Here is an 18,435-nt window from a genome sequence, read left to right on the forward strand (position 1 = left end):
AATATTCGTTTACAACAGCCCTACCCCTGATCTAACAACTTTGACTTATTTTCTGGTTAAAACTCGTTGACATGTATGAAAAGGAAAACCTTCCTCCACCAGATGTCGCTCCTTCCCCGCAGAAGATGGCCGCCGCTCTGCTTCCCCCGCAGCTTTGAGGAATTCCCCGCATGTCCGCTGCTGCGTGACGTACGAGCGGAGACCCCGGTTTTGTTGAGTAAGCTCTGCTGTTGGGGTCATCAGCTGCAACCTGCCTGTTTCTCCCTCTGTTGCTGCAGTTTTGATCTGGCCATAAAGCACTTTAAATGATTTAAGACTCTTTTCAGTCAGGCATTGTTCGAACTGCCCCGGAGATTTTCCTTCACTCTGCTTTCTAAACACGCTTAAAATACACAAATAAGGTAGGACCATATAAGGTTCGTTTCTGCTGGATTTTATCTTGTTTTGCACATTAGCTCAGATTTTCCTTCTCAAAACATACAGTGGAGGGTGTGGTGTTCTTCCACTCAGACCCTTCAAATAGGGAAATCTTTCATAAAGGTACAGTGGGAGCTAGCAGACCCTAGGAAAGAAGATATTAATAACTCTCAGGACCGGCCCACAGCATTCTTCACATGTGAGTCACTGTAAGCCAGAGAGCAAAAGGAGGAAAGTGCTGGGTTGCCTCTGTTTCTCATTTGAGCTTGTTTCCACTCAGGAGTGGAGCGTCATTAGGAAACCTCGGTAATCCTCGTGGTTTTCCGCGGGATTCTCGTCTGGTTGCTCATAGTTACAAAGTTTAAACCAACCAAACAAACAAACAAAACAAAACAAACAAACAAAACAAGACGGCCAGTCATTACTGTAAGAGCATTAGAGCAAAACTTAGCTGAGATGAGGTTGAACTAATACAGTATGAGAGAGGGAGGTAAAGGCCTCACATTATGGCAAGCTGTTATAACATAAAATCGGTCTCATCACACACTGCAAAAACACAAAATGTTACCAAGTATTTTTGCTCTAGTTTCTTGCGTAAATCTCTTAGTAGAGTTGGTGTAAGCCAAAACTAGCTCTTGTGAGCTTGTTTTAAATAAGTATCGATTTTTAAAAAAGTTGTAGTTCCACTTTAGATTGTTTCACTTATGATGCAGAAAAAAATGTCTTACGTAAAAATAAAATCTGATAATAAAACAATCATTATTGAGGAATTATTTACTTATACAAGCTCCTTTAACTTTCTGAAAAGTCACCTGTACGTTAGTTTTGTCTTATTTCAACTGTACTAATATATTTGCACTAGACTAGGTTTTACAGTGCACTTACAATCCAGATATCTGAAATCGTTTTATGACTATAAACATAATAAATTAAGATATCTCTAATCAGATTTTGACCAGACAAAATAACAACTTGAGATTACTGACAAGTACAAATGATGTCAGATTTACCATTACTTTGTATGGAAGCTTTAATTCAAGATATTTGGAATTAATTACTGAGTACCCGAAACATATATATATTTTAGAAACCGGCAATTAAATTATGACTAGTCATAAAGTAAATTTAAGATACGTCTGACCAGTTCGATTCTAATTAAAGAAATCTTAAATGTGTGTAAAATTCTGCAGGCATCTGTTTGGACAGCTCAGTGACTCGCACAATTCTTAATTCAGATGTCTAAAATGTAACTTTGACCAATCATATTTACATTTGAGATATCTTAGATAGTAATTATGGATGTGAGACCCTTCAAATGAAGTCTTGAAAAAAAATCGTCAAAATGCAACTGAAGATATTTTGAATTATTATTCTTACTTAGAATGTGAATGTAGATATAATAATTTACCAGTCAGGATAGTAAAAATGTATCGAGTAAAAACACATTTATAGATATCTATAAAGTAATTATTGAGAATAATGGTAAACTGATTTTATGTTAAAATGGCTTGCCATAGTGGGAAAGCGGTTTGGAAAATGGTGGTACGGGGACTTGGCAGCGGAGAGTGTGAGTCATTGTTTATCTGGCCTGTCACCAGGAGACAGAAAAGGCCTGATGGGGAAAAAAATCAGATACACTCAGCTCTTAGTTTCTTCATTTTAAAGCTTTCTTTGTCCACAGCTTGCATAATAAGCATTCATGCCCTCTGAACCTGAAGACAAATGTGAGCAAAGTAGAAAGAAAGTGATCAGTAGTTTTCTGAATCGTTTACCGATCAAATATCTACTAGCAGAAATGGAAAAAGTGGAAAAAACTAGAGGAGAGCAGATTGATCCAAAAGAGATCCATATATGGAGATAAATTGAGACCACAAAATTAGTTCAAAATGGAAAAAAAAGAAACAGAAAAAAGTTCTTGAATCTTAAAAGTAATTTTGTATATTTTTTCCAGTTTTGAATCTTTTTTATTTTTAGAACAAACTTTATGGCCCCAATTTAGCTCCATATAAATAGTTAAATCCCAGATTCTGTCTTGATAATTGTATTTTTGCATTGTAGTTTCTCAACACCATTGTAAAAAATATTTCACTTGATTTGCACTTTATTTAGAAAACGGTGCTCAAAATGTGTTTTTTCTTTCTATTGTTCATGTTTATCTTTTATATTTTGTGGACAGTCTTTATCTAAATTCTGTCCTAAGTTTTAACAAAATAATTCAATGGAAATATCACAAAAACACCTTTAGTTCCAAGTATATTATACTATTCAATGGCTGCTATTATCGGTATCAGCAATATTTGCTTACTTGGTATCGGTTTACTACCAAAATATGCAAATATCCACCTTTTTGCTGCAAATATATGGAAGGTGAAGAATACCAAATCACAATAAATCATGGAACAATTATAATACGTAATAAAAAAATTTTATAACTGGAAATACAAAAACAATAAACTGTAGAATTCAACATAAATGCCTCAATTAAGATAAATTAAAATTAAATTTGACTTAATTTTAAAAACTAGATATTTTATGATTTATTAAATTATTTCTTGTTCCTTTGCTAACTTCGCCTGCCAAACTCAGTGGGCGGGATTAGAGGACACCCTGATGTCTGATTGGCTGCTTCAAACAGGAAGTCAAGACAATTTCTTCCAAGTTTGTTATAAACGAGTCATTATCTCTGGGATAGGAACCGACAGGCTCTACTTTGTGTTGCTTTGTCACTTAAAATCACAAGAAAATACATTAAGGTTTGTAATTGTACTACGTGAAAACGTGTACTACGTAAAAACGTGAAAACACTAATACTGCTAGAAACGTGTCACAGTCAAGGAATTTTATTTGTTTGCAATAATAGTAAACATACAAACAATGGTGGAGCAGTGTACAGTAGTCAGTAATTTATCAGTCATTCAGTCTTCTTTGTAAGCATGTAATGTTCTTTTATGCAACCTGCTCCTGCACATTAAAAGCAACAGTTAAAATACAAAAAAAAAATAATAATAATACCATATAGAGTTTGCACAAAACCATGTGAAGCTCAACATGAAATACATTAGATTTGAGCTGCTTTCTTTTTATAGAAAATGCTATAAATGCATCATGTGAGCTAAGCTTGTCCTGGAAATGTGTGAGGAAAAAAACAGTGCCAAGCAGAATAACTTCACAATGAAATTACCACTGAGAATCGAACTGTTACATTTAAAGACTATAGTTTTCTAATAAGAGCTCTCAAAGTGTTTACCTTCTGCAAACACGAGTGGAAACATTTTCAAAAGCTCGTTTTCAAGAGCAGAAAGAGAGGAAGCAGCCAAACTTGGTAACTTACAGGAAGCTACGCTTAAATAAACTACGTTCAGCTGCGCCAGAGTACAGTCAGTCTCTAGGAAATTATACAACACTGTGCAAAAATTTATTTATGTTTCGCCTCCATGCAGCCAGACTTTTCTGTTCTTTTAAAGTACTCTAGTTAGTGGATTTAAAGGCTTTCTTGGGCTATTTTTTGTTGTTCTTTTTTTCAGATGCAGGGCGATGTCACCATAAAAATCTACAACAGAAGAAAAGCCTATATTTGTCACTTATTTTGAAAAAAAGTCACTAAAGGGACCTAAAAAAGAAAATAAACAGTGATACTTCCAGCCCAGTCTGCTCATCCACACTCTTAGCCACGCCCCTGTATCTGAGCTCCGCCCCTATGTCTTGGCTCCACCCCCTCTGTCTCTTAGCCCCGCCCACTTCCGTGGAATCTTTCCTAATTTGCTTAGGGGCAGAGCTAAGCTTTCACACATTGCAATGGTTACATTTTAAGTAATTAAAGATTTTAAGTAACTTAAGATTAAGTTAATCTGATTTAAATTCTCATTTTAGATCCTCTTTCCTTTTTTCAGCTATATTTCTAGTTTTTTGTATTTTTCTTTCACAAATGACACAACATACCCTTGTTGCATCTATTTTAAAGTGTAAATGGTGTGGCACCCCAAGAAAACCTCAGGGTGTTATAGCTAAACAAAAAAAAGACAAAAAAGATACATATTCTTGTATGTATTTCTTATATTACTATTTTTTTAAATTATTTTCTTAATTTTATAAATTTATTTATTGAGTTTTAGGTATATGTTTCTATTGGAGAAGATGATGCCTGAACATGATTCTCTGGGTGGGGCCAGGGAGGTGGATAGCAGTTTTGAATGGGGGCCCCGTCCCCTCTTCACCCCCCATTTGGGTTACCACTGTTAGGTTGATAAAACTTAATTTAAATTATAAAATGGAAGTCTGACACTTTAGAAGGCACATCTTTTGCACAGCAATGTAGATAAACATTTTTATGGGGTTGAGGAGATAAGTACAACGGAGAATTAGGGCCATACTAAGGAAAAATAAAAAATAAAATTACGGGAATAAAGTCATAAAATAACGTGAAAAAATCATAATATTATGAGAATAAAATCATAGCATTATGGGAATAAAGTGAATTTTATTTTGAATAAGGTCGAAATAAAATGAGAATAAAGTTGAACTAATATAAGAAAAAAGTCATAATATTACGAGAGAAAAAAGTCATATTAAGAGAAAAATGTCGTAATAATATGTGAATAAAGTTGAAATATTATGAGCATATATTCATATTTTTCTTAGACTATAGTCTAAATATTTGTAGAATAAAATCATAATTTCATGACTTTATTCCTGTTACAATATTTTTTTATTTTCCTAGCAAGGCCCTGACTCAACACAAACCGTAGCCAAACTGCACCAGCAGCGGGATCCGTCGGGCTGCTGCTGTGTTTCTAAGCATCCGATCCCTTCTGCCTGCGTTTGGACGGCGGGATGAGCCGGCTGGGCAGCTCTGGAGGAAGACCGTGGCCCTCCAGCTTCACCTCGATCAGATGGCTGGCCAGGGCGAACTCCTCGTCATCCAGCATGCCGTCCCGGTCCACGTCCGACAGCTTCCAGATGCGGCCCAGCACCGAGTTGGGCAGACGCGTGCTCACCATCCAGTCCTTGGCCTTGGTGCCGCTCAGCTTGCCCTCGTTGGGCGCCAAGTTGTAGAAGATTTCGTCGTACTTGGGCTTGTCTTTGGTCACCACCCAGTCCTCCTCTTCCTCGTGTTCCTCGCCGTTCTCCTCCGCGAATGGGTCGCCCTCTGTGAAGGGCCCAACCCGGGTCCCCAGGAAGGCGCCGCCCTGGACTCCGGGCTGGTCTCCGGCTTCCAGCTCCTCCTGGCGCAGCAGCGGCATCAGCTTGGCGATGTCGGAGGACAGCAGCTCGTCCAGCGCCACCATGAGGTTCGGCTTCAGGCTTTTGAACTTGGTGAAATCGTGAGCCATCAGTTGTTCCTATAAGAAAGCAGCAGCGTTGATTTGTTAGCTGGTAGTTTAAATTTGACATGAATAACAATACAATGCATGAACCCGCTCACATTTTGTGCCATCACACTGCAAAAACACAAAATCTGACCAAGTATTTTTGCTCTAGTCTCTTGTGTAAATATTTTAATACACTTGGAATAAGACAAAACTAACTTACAAGTAACTTCCCAGCAAGATATAGAAGCTTGTTTTAAAACAATAATTCCTTCATATTGATTTTAAAAAGTTCTAATCCCATTTGCAGATTATTTCACTTATAACAAGACATTTTTCTCATACAATAAGTGAAATAATCTGTCAGTGGAACTGGTGCTGTTTTTATCTTCATTAGGAAATTATTAACTTACAATAAGCTCCTATGTCTTGCTGAAAAGTTACTTATAAGTTAGTAGTCTTGAAATATTTATTTAAGATATTTACACTAGATACTTGACCAAAAATACTTGGTGAGATTTTGTGTTTTTATAGCGCATACAGAGCTGACCAAAAGTCTTGGAGGTCAGCTTGTGTTGCTAGGTAACGGTCTGGGCTTCTGGGGTTGCTAGGTAACGGTCTGGGCTTCTGGGGTTGCTAGGTAATGGGCTGAGCTTCTGGGGTTGCTAGGTAACGGGCAGTGCCTGCTGATTTGTAACGCTACATTTGGAAGTTTTTTGAATTGGATAATTTTTCAGACACCAAAAACATGAACTTATTGCCAAAAACAGCTGGGTTGTTTTTTTAAGCACTTGGGCCGTTTTATTTTTTTAGAAGCAGTTGAGACCCGAATGGAAGTACAGAAAAATGCGGAGTAAAATGTGAATTTTGCATGACATGTCCCCCATAAAATAAATGAACACTAATCTGGAACAAGCTTCCAGAAAACAGCAAAACAGCAGAAACACAGAGTTCCTTTAAATCAAGGCTCACTTGTCACACCATCAGAGAAACACAGTGATGGTTGTGTCATGCCAAATTATGCAAAGTATTTAATTTTTCTTCCACTTCACAATTATGCACTTATTTCTGTTGGTGTCTCACATAAAATCCCTCAGCATGCATTGATATTTATGGCTGTAACATGACAAAATGTGCAAAACTTAAGGACTGACCTGCATCTTGGCGCAGTCGGGGAAGTCTCCTGCAGAAATGTTGTGCTGCAGCTGGATCTTAGAGAAGATCACTGGCAGCTCATGGATGAGATGCTTCTTCTTGTTGTCCTTCCTGAAGACAGACGGCATCTCCTGCTTCAGGTAGCTGATGATATGAGCATGAACCTGCAGGAAGAGAAGCCCGGTTGGTTCACTACTTCAGGGGGAAACATTGGTGCTAAGTCCAGCAATGCAAAAACGAAATATTACCAAGTATTTTTGTCTAATTTATAGAGAAAACAGAAATATGAGCTTGTTCCACGTCAGTTCTAGTTCCACTGGCTGATTATTTCATTTATAACACGGGAAAATATTTTGTTATAAGTAATTTTTCATCACTATTAAGGAATTATTTGCTTAAAACCAGCTCCTATATCTTTCTGAAAAGTTTTGTCTTATCTAAAGTGTGTTAGATATTTTCACTATAAATTAGACAGAAATACTTGGCAGTGTTTAGTGTTTTTCAGACAGAAGCTCCCGTTTGCCTACCCTGACCAGACGCGCCCTCTTCACCAGGTCGTTGAGTTTGCGTAGAGCTGCATTGCGAGGGAGGTTTTGGATGTCGGCGAACAGATCCTCCTCCTCCAGCTCAAACAGCTTCCTGTTATCAGGCACCAGCAGCGGCTCCGACCAGAAGGAGCCGATGTAGACGCGCAGGACCTCCGGGGTGCCGAACACTTTCCCCAGGGACCACATGAGTGCCCCGTAGACCCGCATCAGCTGCTGGGTGCCCACCATGTCGGCCTTGTTCAGCACCACCCGCAGCTTGTCCTCGTTGCCCTTCAGGGCGCCGATGGCCTCCGAGAACTCGTCTGAGATCTCCAGTTTGTGGGCGTCGAACAGCAGGATGATGCGGTCCACCCGCTCCGCAAACCAGCGCAGCACCGCCGGGAAGTCATAGCCTGAGAGATGAGCGAGAGCAGGAAGAGATGACACAGATTAACCGATCTTATCTACATCTGCACATCGCCTGCAGCCGACTGCAGTAAACACTCTGTTCTTCTGAAGACTGTGGTTTTCTTTCCTTTCATTCAGTCATCTGTGCAGCGCTTAATCATTCAAGTTCAATTTAAAAAATGAGACAATACGTCCCTCATGTATTTATATTGATATGTAAGTACATGAGATTGTAGCCAGGTTGATGTTCAAATACAACAATAAATACAGGGATAAAAAAAAAAACTTTCTGCATACTTCAACAACAGTGACCATTGTAGATTAAAAAACCCTGAATTACATTTTGAGAAAATTTGTGCAAAAAATAAATAAATAAAATAAAATAAACAGAAATTTGAGCTTAATCTAAAATATTTTCTAGAAAAAAAAACAAGAAAATTTCAGAGTTCATGAAATTGAAAAATTTGCAAGGAAAAACTGAAATTTTCCTTAAATTTTATATTGACTTTTGATTAATTTCAAAATTAGAGCTTTTTCAAGGAAGTCACAAATTTGCTAGAAAGAAAATCAAGTTTAAAAAAAAAAAAAAAAAAACTTGTAAACTTTTTTGAAAATCTTCAGCTTTCTAAACTCTAATAATTTTCAAAAGTTGAGAGATTTTTGACTTTAGAAACTCAGCTTTTACAGCTGAGAATTTCCAGGTTTTTTTCCAGAAAATTTCAGAGTTTTTTGGTGGAAATGAGACATCTATAGACGTTGGCCCCAATACGCTGCCATAGACTTAACCAATTTACATATAAAACATTCAGCTTTTTCTGGAGACTTTTGCTATATCTTTTGTAATTTCAGTTTTAATTTTTTTTAATATTTAAACTTTTATGCAAATTTCAGTTTCACTGAAATGAATTGAAATTTTTCAGAATTCCACAAAATTCAGACAGACATTTCTGCTCTTTGACAGCTTACGACATCTGCCTACTTCGACCTAGAAGCTCCACTCAGCTTTCAAACAAATCATAAGAAGGTAATCTAACTTCAGATGGTTCAGTTTACTGATATCTCTGACGGGTTTTCTAAAATCACGCTTTAAGTTTCGTGCAGATTTTTTGGCCGTTTTCAGCTTTACACTGTAATCCAGTGACGGAATTCTTCGGCTGCCAGAGTGCGCCACTCTAACAACTGAAAGTCTGACAAACAAAATGCTGCTGATTGGAAATATCTCACTCTACAGAAACAATTTATGCATTAACATGTAGCCACAAGCATCTGCTTTCAGGAAATATAAGTGCCATTGATGTAGGTTTTACGGTTTTCTTTGAAACACTCCCTGAGCGCAAGAATGTCACCCTGTCCTCCATTGGGCTCCATATAAAATATTTTCAGCTCTTTCTCTCTAATCAGAATCTTCTGGTGCGTTTGTTCAGCAGATTAAGATTCTCACGCTTGTTTTGCAAGGAACAGCAATTTTTCTACTTGGACTAATCTTTTCTTCCTTTTTTTAGCCGTTCCTTCAGCAGAAAATCTTGTCTCAACTTTAACTGAGTGAATTCTGTGTCGCGCAGCTAAAAAGACTGAAGAAACAGAGTGAGACTGTTTCTGGAGAGGTGTGTTGATGAAGAATGTTGAAAATGTTTTTAATTCCTGTCAGCGCCTCAGGCAACAAGCCATTCATCTCTGCAGCTTCAGGCTGGAGGAGGAACTCTTGTTGACTGATAGTTGAAAATGTAAGGCAGCAAATTGTACATTATCCAAATACAGGCAAGGGGAAAATCTAAGTGCAACATCCAGCTGCTTATGCAACCAGCTTTTACAGCAGTAATTTAAAATGCAGATGGACAGTTTTCTCTTTCAGTCAAATTATTTTGTTTCTGTCTCTGAAGGAGCTGTGCCGCCATTTTGTTTTAGAAAAAAAAAACAGCTTTCTTCCATATTATGTTAAAACAACTTAAAAGATGTTTGACCTTGCATCATATAAAATGATGCAAATTTATCTAGAAAAATTTCTGCCATTAAACTGGGGCTCTGTCTCTTTAAGAAGCTTCAGCTCAGCGCAAAACCACAAAATTTTACCATATAATAAAAGTAACTGTAAGTTGTATCTTATTTCAAGCGAACCAAAGTATTTGACCTACAAATCAGAATAAAAATACTTGGTAACATTTTGTGTTTTTGCAGTGTTATTTGCCTCCAGGACGTCGTCCCAACAATGCTCCTCATTATGCCGTTTGTAGCAGCTCTTAGGAGCTCAGCAAGCTCGCAGTTCCACCAGGTTTTTGCTAAGCTGCTCAAAACAGTTTATTTGCTGGTACATTTTTTGTTTTTGTTTTAAGTGCAAAAAAAAAAATAATTTTAAAATTTATTCAGGAAATGTTGTATTTTCAGTTTGATATTTACATTTGAAAAAGCACTGCTTCTTTTTTTTGGTGGAATGAAGTATTTAAAACAGTTTATGGAGTCATTGCTGATGTCTCTCCATCCTGGCATTGTGCTGACGTAGACCTGTACCCTTTCAGATAAAAATCAAAAGAAACACAAAACAAAACGGGCAGCGGTGAAGCCGACTGCTAGCGATGAATCACTCAGGATTAGCAGGAAGAACGGCTCGGCTGCAGGATGGGTTAACATAAATGAATGCAAGATGAAGATGATGGAAGAGATTTCTCAACAATGCATTCTTCCAGATGTACTTAATTAGGAGTTTATGGCTGCTCGATGTGCTGCAGGGATGTTTGTGAGTCCTGCTGCCAAGTGTTATTGGTGGTGGAACAAACCGATCCCATGAGTTAGCCAGGCTTGACGAGGAGATGAGCTTATGAGCTGATGAGCGCAGATACGCCTCTCTCTCTCTAGGCCGACCTGACCTCATGCCCTCTCCTCACCTTTGTCACCCCGCTCACCTCGGCTGACTCTCTGCTTGGCGCCGGACAGGATGCCCGGGGTGTCAATGATGCTGATGCTCTCCAGGACCTGGTTGGGCATCTGGGCGCACTGGAATCTGGACGACAGGTCAAAACGAGGAGAATTACACAATATGGGGGTAAAAATACAGTAGAAGAAGCTGGAAGGTGACCTATTATGCTTCCTTGAACAGGTTAGGATAAATATACGGTCTATAAATCGTTTTTAGAGAATGAGATTTTAGCTGCTCCAGGGCCTCTCTTTAAATCCAAATAAGCTGCTGCTGGCCACGCCCCCTAACTCAACGTTTACACTCACAAGTAAAATTGGCTGCAAACAGATGACAATTATACAATCGTACATCTTTGAAAAGCATTAGTAGAGCCGTCTGCACAACCAACAAGAATGCATCAAGTAGTTTCTGGATGGTAAGTCAACAACAAAACACTTGTCTTTTCCAGCAGCCATTGTACAGCGCATACAGTTGTAGGCTGACCTGACGTGCTGGAGCTTACCAAGTCTTACCAAATGGTTTTTGGTCTAGTTAATAGTGTAAATATGTTGGAATAAGACAAAACTAACTTACAAGTAACATTTTTACCAAGATATAGGAGTTTGTTTCAAGTCAATAATTCCTTAATAATGATTAAAAAAACATATTAGTTGTATTGGCAGATTATATTACTTAAAACATGGGGAAAATGTCTTGTTATAAGTGAAATAATCTGCCAATGAAATCAGAACTTTTTCATAAATATTAAGGAACAACTGACTGAAAATGTGCTGTCATATCTTACTGAAAAGTTACTTGCAAGTTAGTTTTGTCTTATTTCAAGTGTACTAAGATATTTGCACTAAAAACTAGACCAAAAAAACTTGGTAACATTTTGGCCTTTTGTAGAGTACAGGGGTAAAACCAGCTGACCAAAGGTGCTGGAGTTCAGCTTGTGGTTGCTAGGTAACAGGCAGTGCCTGCTGATTGGTGACTTTAGATTCCAACGTTTTTTGAAACGGTTAATTTTCCAGTCACCAAAAAACTTTTAACTTATCGCTAAAAAACAGACCCGTGGTTTTTTTTTTTAACCACTTGAGCTGCTTCTAGAAGCAGTAAAAACCCAAATGGAAGTGTAAAAATGTGAATTTTGCATAATAGATCCTCTTTAAAGTAAATGAGAATGGTAAGAGGTCAGTCAGTGTGAGCCACAGATCCGACACACACACCCAGCCGGCCCATTGTGTGCAGGCCGGCCTTGCTGCTCTGGGCTTCCTGAAGGAAAATGACCATCACTGCCAGAATCAAACAATAAGATCTGCTAACGATCTAGGGCTCAGAACAACAACCCCACTTCCTGCATTTTAAAGGCTTAACGGGCCCCTCCGGTTTCCAAGACAGGAAGTCAACGCAAAAGGAGACGCAGATTTCTTCACAAACATGACCCTGATGGAAAACTCGCATCAGACGGAGCTCCCATTAGCAGGAGCGCTGCTGGTTCCTGTGACGTCTTTCTGCTCCCCTCTGAACTCCTGCTGGCATTTAGATCTAACAACTGGCAGCTCAGAAGACGAGTTTCAGGGGAAATAACTTCTACACTGCAAAAACACAAAATCTCTCCAAATATCTTTTATCTGGTTATTAGTGCAAATATCGTAGTACACTTGAAATTAAGAAAAAACTAACTGAGAAGTAACTTTTCAGTAAGTTGTAGGAGCTTGTTTTAAGTAAATAATTATTTAATTTTGCTTAAAAAGTGAAACTCATAACAAGATATTTTTCTCATGTTAGCACAATAATTTGCCAGTGGAACTAGTACTTTTTAAAATAAATATTAAGAAATTATTTAAAAGAAGCTCCTATATGTTCATAAAAAAAAGTTCCTTGTAAGTTAGTTTTGTCTTATTTCAAGTGTACTAAGATAAATACTTGGTAAAATTTTGTGATTTTGCAGTGTGGCAGCTCTCAATTTGAATAGATAGTACTTCTTATTATCCTACACTGCAAAAACACAAAATCAAACCAAGTTGATTTAACATAGTTTTCAGGGGTAAATATCTTAGTACAGTTGAAATAATAAGCTGTAGAAGCTTGTGTTAAGTAAATAATTCCTCACTATTGATGTAAAAGATTGAATTTAGAACTGAAAAAATGTAAATGTCTCGTTATAAGTGAAATAATCCAGTGGTTATGTTTTTAATCAATAATAAGAAATAAGCTCTTACAACTTGCTGAAAAGTTATTTAAATTAGTTTTGTCTTATTTCAAGGCGACAAAGATATTTGTAGTAGAAACTGGACAAAAATAAGTGGTAAAGTTTTGTGATGTTTTTTTTTGCAGCGTAGCTATAAATGTTTGTCTTTTCCCTGCGGGGCTGTGCCGCCCTTTGACCTTGCCTCTTAAACTGCGTACTTTCATCACCCACTCACTCTGTCTTTCCCTTTTTTTCCACAAATAAGGCCGGGGGGCGCCTCTCTCCGAAATCTGGCACAAGCTCTTGAAATACCAAAGAGCTAAAACACTTTCCACAAACTTCCTCACACACACACTCACACACTCCGCTCATTCCTCACCAGTATGTCACACACTCCCTCCCTCTCAGTGGAAATGCTGTAAAATCCTGAGGGTATAGAAGCATCTGCGTGCCTCACCTGTTGAGGAAGGTGTTTCCAAAGGGGTTGAGTTTACGGAACGGCTTGTTGGGGTCGACGATGAGGGCGTTCCCGGGGATGACACCCTCCACCTCCCCATGCATGACGGCAGTGAAGCAGTCCGTGGTGGGTTCAGGGCCCACTCTGCTCCCGGGAATATCCTGCTCCAGCAGATACCTGTCCGTCACACGCAGAACCGTTCACATCAGGCTGATCCTGACTGGGAAACTAATGAACGTCTGCAGCTTTAATCAACTCAGAACCACAAAGTTTGGAGTTTGTTTATCTGATGGATCAGCAGAAAGAGGTGTGTCACTGTGAACACTGCAAAAACACAAAATCTTAACAAGTAGTTTTAATCTAGTTTTTAGTGCAAATATCTTAGTTCACTTGAAATAAGACAAAATATGAGCTTGTTTTAAGACAATAATTCTAGTTCTAGCTACAATGACAGATTATTTCACTTATAAAAGAGACATTTTTACCATGTTTTAAGTGAAATATAACAAGCATTTTTTCATCAATATTAATGAATTATTACCTTAAAACAAGCTCCTAAATTTTGCTAAAAAGTTTCTTCTAAGCTAGTTATGTGTTATTTTAAATGTAATAAGATACTTGCACTAGAAACTAGATAAAAACTACTTGGTAGGATTCTGTGTTTTTGCAGTGTTTCAGTTTTTATTTCTCACAGATATACATTTGGTTTGCTCAAGCTTCTTCAAATTAGTTTGAACCTATATAAATTATATGTTTTAGACTTTATTTAAAGTAAAATATATATTTAAGAACAATACATTTAATATTTGTGTCATGTTTAAATTGGTTATAATTTGATGCTTTATATTTTTTAATGCTGATGCTTTGATTTGTATTTCTTTATTATTTTATATTCTTGGAGTAACTGTCAACAAATAAGCAATTTCCCCTTGAGAATAAGGAAAAAATTCTTGATTTCTGATGTGTGAAGAAAACTGTTTAGGCTTGCCCAAGATTCACAACTGCAGTTTTGTGTTGGACTTTGACTGGGCCATTCCAACACATGAATATGATTTCATATAAATCTTATGATATTACATATAAAGTCTATTGTAGTTCTGGCTGCAGCTTACAGCTGTTTTCCTGCTGCAACGTGAAGCCATACCCAGATCTGAAAAGCTTCCTGTCACTACTGAAGAAAAGCATGATGCTGCCACTACTGTGCTTCACCACACACGTTCTGGAAGGTATCCTGTGTTAGTTTTCAAAAAAGAAAGACATATATATATATATATATATATATATATATATATATATATATATATATATATATATATGGTCTCATCTGGAGGAGACAACTTCTTAGATGTGTAGACGGCACCCACAGCATGATGCTGCCACCACATTTCATTGTGTGTATTCAGTATTTTTATATGATGGTAAATAATGAAACCACACTGCAAAAACACAAAATCTTACAAAGTATTTTTGATCTAGTTTGTAGTACAGATATCTCAGTTCACTTGAAATGAAACCAAACCAACCTTGAAGTAACGATTCAGCAAAAAATAAGAGTTTAAGTTGATTATTACTTATATTGATACAAAGTTCTAGTTTAACTGGCAGATTATTTCACTTAAAATATGGAAAAATTATGTTTATAAGTGAAATCTGTACTTTTCATCAACATTAAGGAATTATTTACTTATAACCAACTTCTACTTTTTTAAGTTTTTGTTGGCTCTTATGGCCTTTATTTAAAAGTAGTTTCAACAGGAAGGAGGGTAATGAGAGAAGGGGAAGACATGCAGAAAACATCGCCAGACTGGGAATCGAACCTGCAACCACCGCCATGAGGGCTAAGGCCTTAACACCTGGGTTATGCTTTGGCCCTGCACCACCACAGCACACCCAGGCTGCTATTTCTTGCAGAAAAGTTACTTCTAAGTTAGTTTTGTCTTATTTCAAGTGTAGTAAGATATTTGGGCTGGATCGCAGTCTGAGACACTTGGTAAGATTTTGTGTTTTTGTAACATTTGTATCTTCAGCGAAGCTGCAGGGTCTTACTTGATGAACGTAGTTTTTCCAGTGGAGTACTGACCCACGACCAGAACCATGGGCTTGTTGTCGAAGTCGGCGTCCTCCAGGCTGAGGGAGTGGAAGTCATGGAAACCGTAGTACTGCTCCAGAGGCAGCAGTTTCTTACGGTACAGAGACTTCAGCCCCTCTGTCACCGTGCGGATCACCTCAGGCGCCTTCTTCACGTTTTTACGCCCCCAGCGAGACATTTTCTGACGCTTGTAATTCCTGTCTGAGCCTTCAGGTGCTTCCTGTGTTTATGTGAAAGCTGCTCACTTTGTGCTTGAGATGGATTCGGTACGCAGCGAGGGGAATGATAGGACCGAAGAAGTAGCTCCAACAATGACGACCTTTAACCCCTGAAAAGTGCACCAAAGACAGAGAGAAAGCAGGTAATATATATGGGAAACATAGCAGCTGGTGATGAAGACCTGCCAGTCTTAGAGACTGCCAACACTGCAAAAACTCAAAATCTTACCAAGTATTTTTGTCTAGTTTCTAGTACTCTTGAATTAAGACAAAACTAACTTACAAGTAACTTTTCTGCAAGAAATAGAAGCTTGTTTTAAGGGAATACCTCTTAAATACAGATTAAAAATGTAGATTTTATTATTAAAAGCCATATTTCCTGTTTTAAGTGAAAATAATCTATCAGTGGAAATAATATTTTTTGTATTAAGGAATTACTTAAAACAAGCTCCTGTATATTGCTGAAAAGTTACTTGTAAGTTAGTTTTGTCTTAATTCAACTGTACTAAGATATTACCACAAGAAACTAGATAAAAACACATGGTAACATTTTGTGTTTTTGCAGTGTACTTACTTTCCAAGCCATGTTGGCTTTGTTCACTACAAAAACACAAAATCTTACCAAGTATTTTTGTCTAGTTTTTGTGGAAATGTTTTAGTAAACTTAAAATAAGATAAAACCAACTTACAAGTAACTTCTTAGAAAGATTTGAGAGCTTGTTTTAAGTAAATTACTCCTTAATATTCACTAAAAAAGTTACATTTATAGGAAAAACATCTCAGATTAAAACAATTGCCACTAGAACTATAACTTTTTCTTGATCAATATTAAGGAATTATTTACTTAATATCTCATATCTTTCTAAAAAGCTTACTTTTAGAAAGATATTCATGTGTAATTAAATATTTGCTCTAGAAACTAAACCAAAAATACTTGGTAAGGTTTTGAGTTTTTCCAGTACAGAGTACGCCTGGAAAAAAAAAAAGAAACATCATGCTCTCGGTGGAAAATGTGAGGGATTTGCACAGGCACAGCTCATTTCTTTACAGTGAAATGAGTAAGACGTTCCTTTTATCTGCTGTGACTCCCACAAATATGTGCATGGATGTGGAGGAAGGGTGCAGCTTTTCAAAGTTTTCACCCTCAAACGTGATCTTTTGACTGGAGTTTACATAAACAGAAGCTCAGGGTTGGGAACTGAACTCATTATGGCAGCAGAGAGGTGAGGCCAGCAGGGCTATAACTCATCTTTTCCTTTTTTTTTTTTTTTTTGCCCAGGGGAGAAGAGGGAACACAGTTCTGACATGTCACAAGACCACAGTGGAAAGAGTCAAAATGGCGAACTCTAGAGAGACATTAAAGGTTGCCATCTCATCTGATCGCCAAGCAGAAAAGTCCAAACTTTGGTTGAGACTCTGGAGTCAGTTTGGTGGAAAATGCCTTGTGGGTTTCAGAACCACAACTGCAACACATGTTTGGACTTGGAACAACAAGAAACTACAGTTATAACCTGCTGCAGCAACAACTTTTGCAATAATGATAAGCAGAAAAATTATAATTCTATTAAAACCGGAAAGGTTCATCATAAAAAGAGGGATTAGATGCAAGATATGAAGTTTAAAATGCAGAATTTACCAAGTCGATGAGGATTCTTCCCAAAACACCTTGATTCGCCCTGAGAGTGAGACAGAAGAGCCGCTGCTACACGTAGGATCCCTCTGCGGAGCGTCGGCTAGATTACAGAGGATCCTTCTTTCTCCAGGGTTTAATACATTTCAGATGAGCTCTGGATCTGCTGGCTGGAAAAACACGAGGCAAGCACTCACTGGGGGAAATTTTTTCTCTCCCTTTGCTTGTTTGAGTTTGACAGACCCTCCTTCTCTTGCAGGGATGCCTGGGCACTGAGCGCCAACGTTCTGCAGAGGAGTGACCAGAGGGCGTGGATCCTCAGAGGAGGGGTAAATTATTTGGGTGGAGTTTTTTTTTTCTTTTTTTTTCTTCTAAATGACACAACATTCTTGTGCATATTTCAAATCATATGACCTCATGCTCATGTTTTCCTCTACTAAACATGAAACAATGTGTATTTTAAACACTGTAGAGCCTGTAGACTCACTGTGGAAGCACCACCTGGTGGCAAAATGGAGGAGGAAACATTTATTATGTACCAAGAAACGCACAGATTCAACCATTACAATCCAAAAAACACACAAACTATGTGTGTTTCTGGTGCAAATATCTTATTACACTTCAAGTAACATATAACTAACTTTTAGCAAGACATAGGAGCTTGTTTAAAGTCAATAATTGTTTAATTTAATATTGATTTTTTTCCCCTCCCACTCTTAACAGGGAAAATGTCCTGTTATTAGTAAAACAATCTGCCAGTGGAACTGGAACTGTTTTAATATCAATAAAAATGAATTATTTACTTAAGATACACATCTGTAGTTTTTGTTAAAGTTGCATAGTTTTATATTGAAACACATTGATTTGGAAAAACATTTCTTTGGCCTGATTTTGTTATTTTGTAACTATGTTATGTATAAGAATCATTTGGTCTTTGAAATATTAAAAAAATTGCACATAATTGTGGTCAGGCTGATGAAGTAATCTTTAAATATTAAACGATTGACATTTTGATCAGTAAGTCAGTACTTGAGTAGATTTTTTTTTACCAAATACTTTTTTAATTTTACTTCAATAAAAATAAATTGAAGTACTCTGTCCACCTCTGTGCTTCTCACACTGTAAAATATACATTTTCTTTATT

General features: G+C 37.5%; 1 protein-coding gene across 2 annotated transcripts; it reads right to left on the reverse strand.

Moving 5' to 3' along the window:
* Nucleotides 1–5,125: 5,125 nt before the first annotated feature.
* Nucleotides 5,126–17,617, reverse strand: ehd2b (EH-domain containing 2b). 2 transcript variants are annotated; one of them, XM_015014728.1, is made up of 7 exons: nucleotides 17,298–17,617; nucleotides 15,401–15,771; nucleotides 13,355–13,531; nucleotides 10,693–10,808; nucleotides 7,406–7,818; nucleotides 6,878–7,042; nucleotides 5,126–5,756 (listed from the first exon to the last, which is right to left on the reverse strand). In XM_015014728.1, exons 2-7 carry the CDS (start codon nucleotides 15,619–15,621, stop codon nucleotides 5,208–5,210), a joined length of 1,641 nt encoding a protein of 546 aa, XP_014870214.1. In that variant the 5' UTR covers nucleotides 15,622–15,771; nucleotides 17,298–17,617; the 3' UTR covers nucleotides 5,126–5,207. The 2 variants fall into 2 exon arrangements, with proteins under 2 accessions (XP_014870214.1, XP_014870215.1); XM_015014729.1 differs by having other exon boundaries at nucleotides 10,711–10,808; nucleotides 17,298–17,615.
* Nucleotides 17,618–18,435: the final 818 nt, after the last annotated feature.

The sequence above is a fragment of the Poecilia latipinna genome, unplaced genomic scaffold (genome assembly GCF_001443285.1).
Source record: "Poecilia latipinna isolate Pla-1442-1.1 unplaced genomic scaffold, P_latipinna-1.0 Scaffold1841, whole genome shotgun sequence".
NCBI lineage: Eukaryota > Metazoa > Chordata > Actinopteri > Cyprinodontiformes > Poeciliidae > Poecilia > Poecilia latipinna.

Excerpts from the sequence above, each read along its gene's own strand:
- ehd2b (XM_015014728.1), bottom strand. The coding sequence starts at position 15,621 with ATGTCTCGCTGGGGGCGTAAAAACGTGAAGAAGGCGCCTGAGGTGATC. Across the intron at positions 13,532-15,400 it reads GGAAAAACTACGTTCATCAA|GTATCTGCTGGAGCAGGATA; the intron begins GTAAGACCCTGC and ends TGTGACGGACAG. Across the intron at positions 5,757-6,877 it reads CCGACTGCGCCAAGATGCAG|GAACAACTGATGGCTCACGA; the intron begins GTCAGTCCTTAA and ends GCTTTCTTATAG.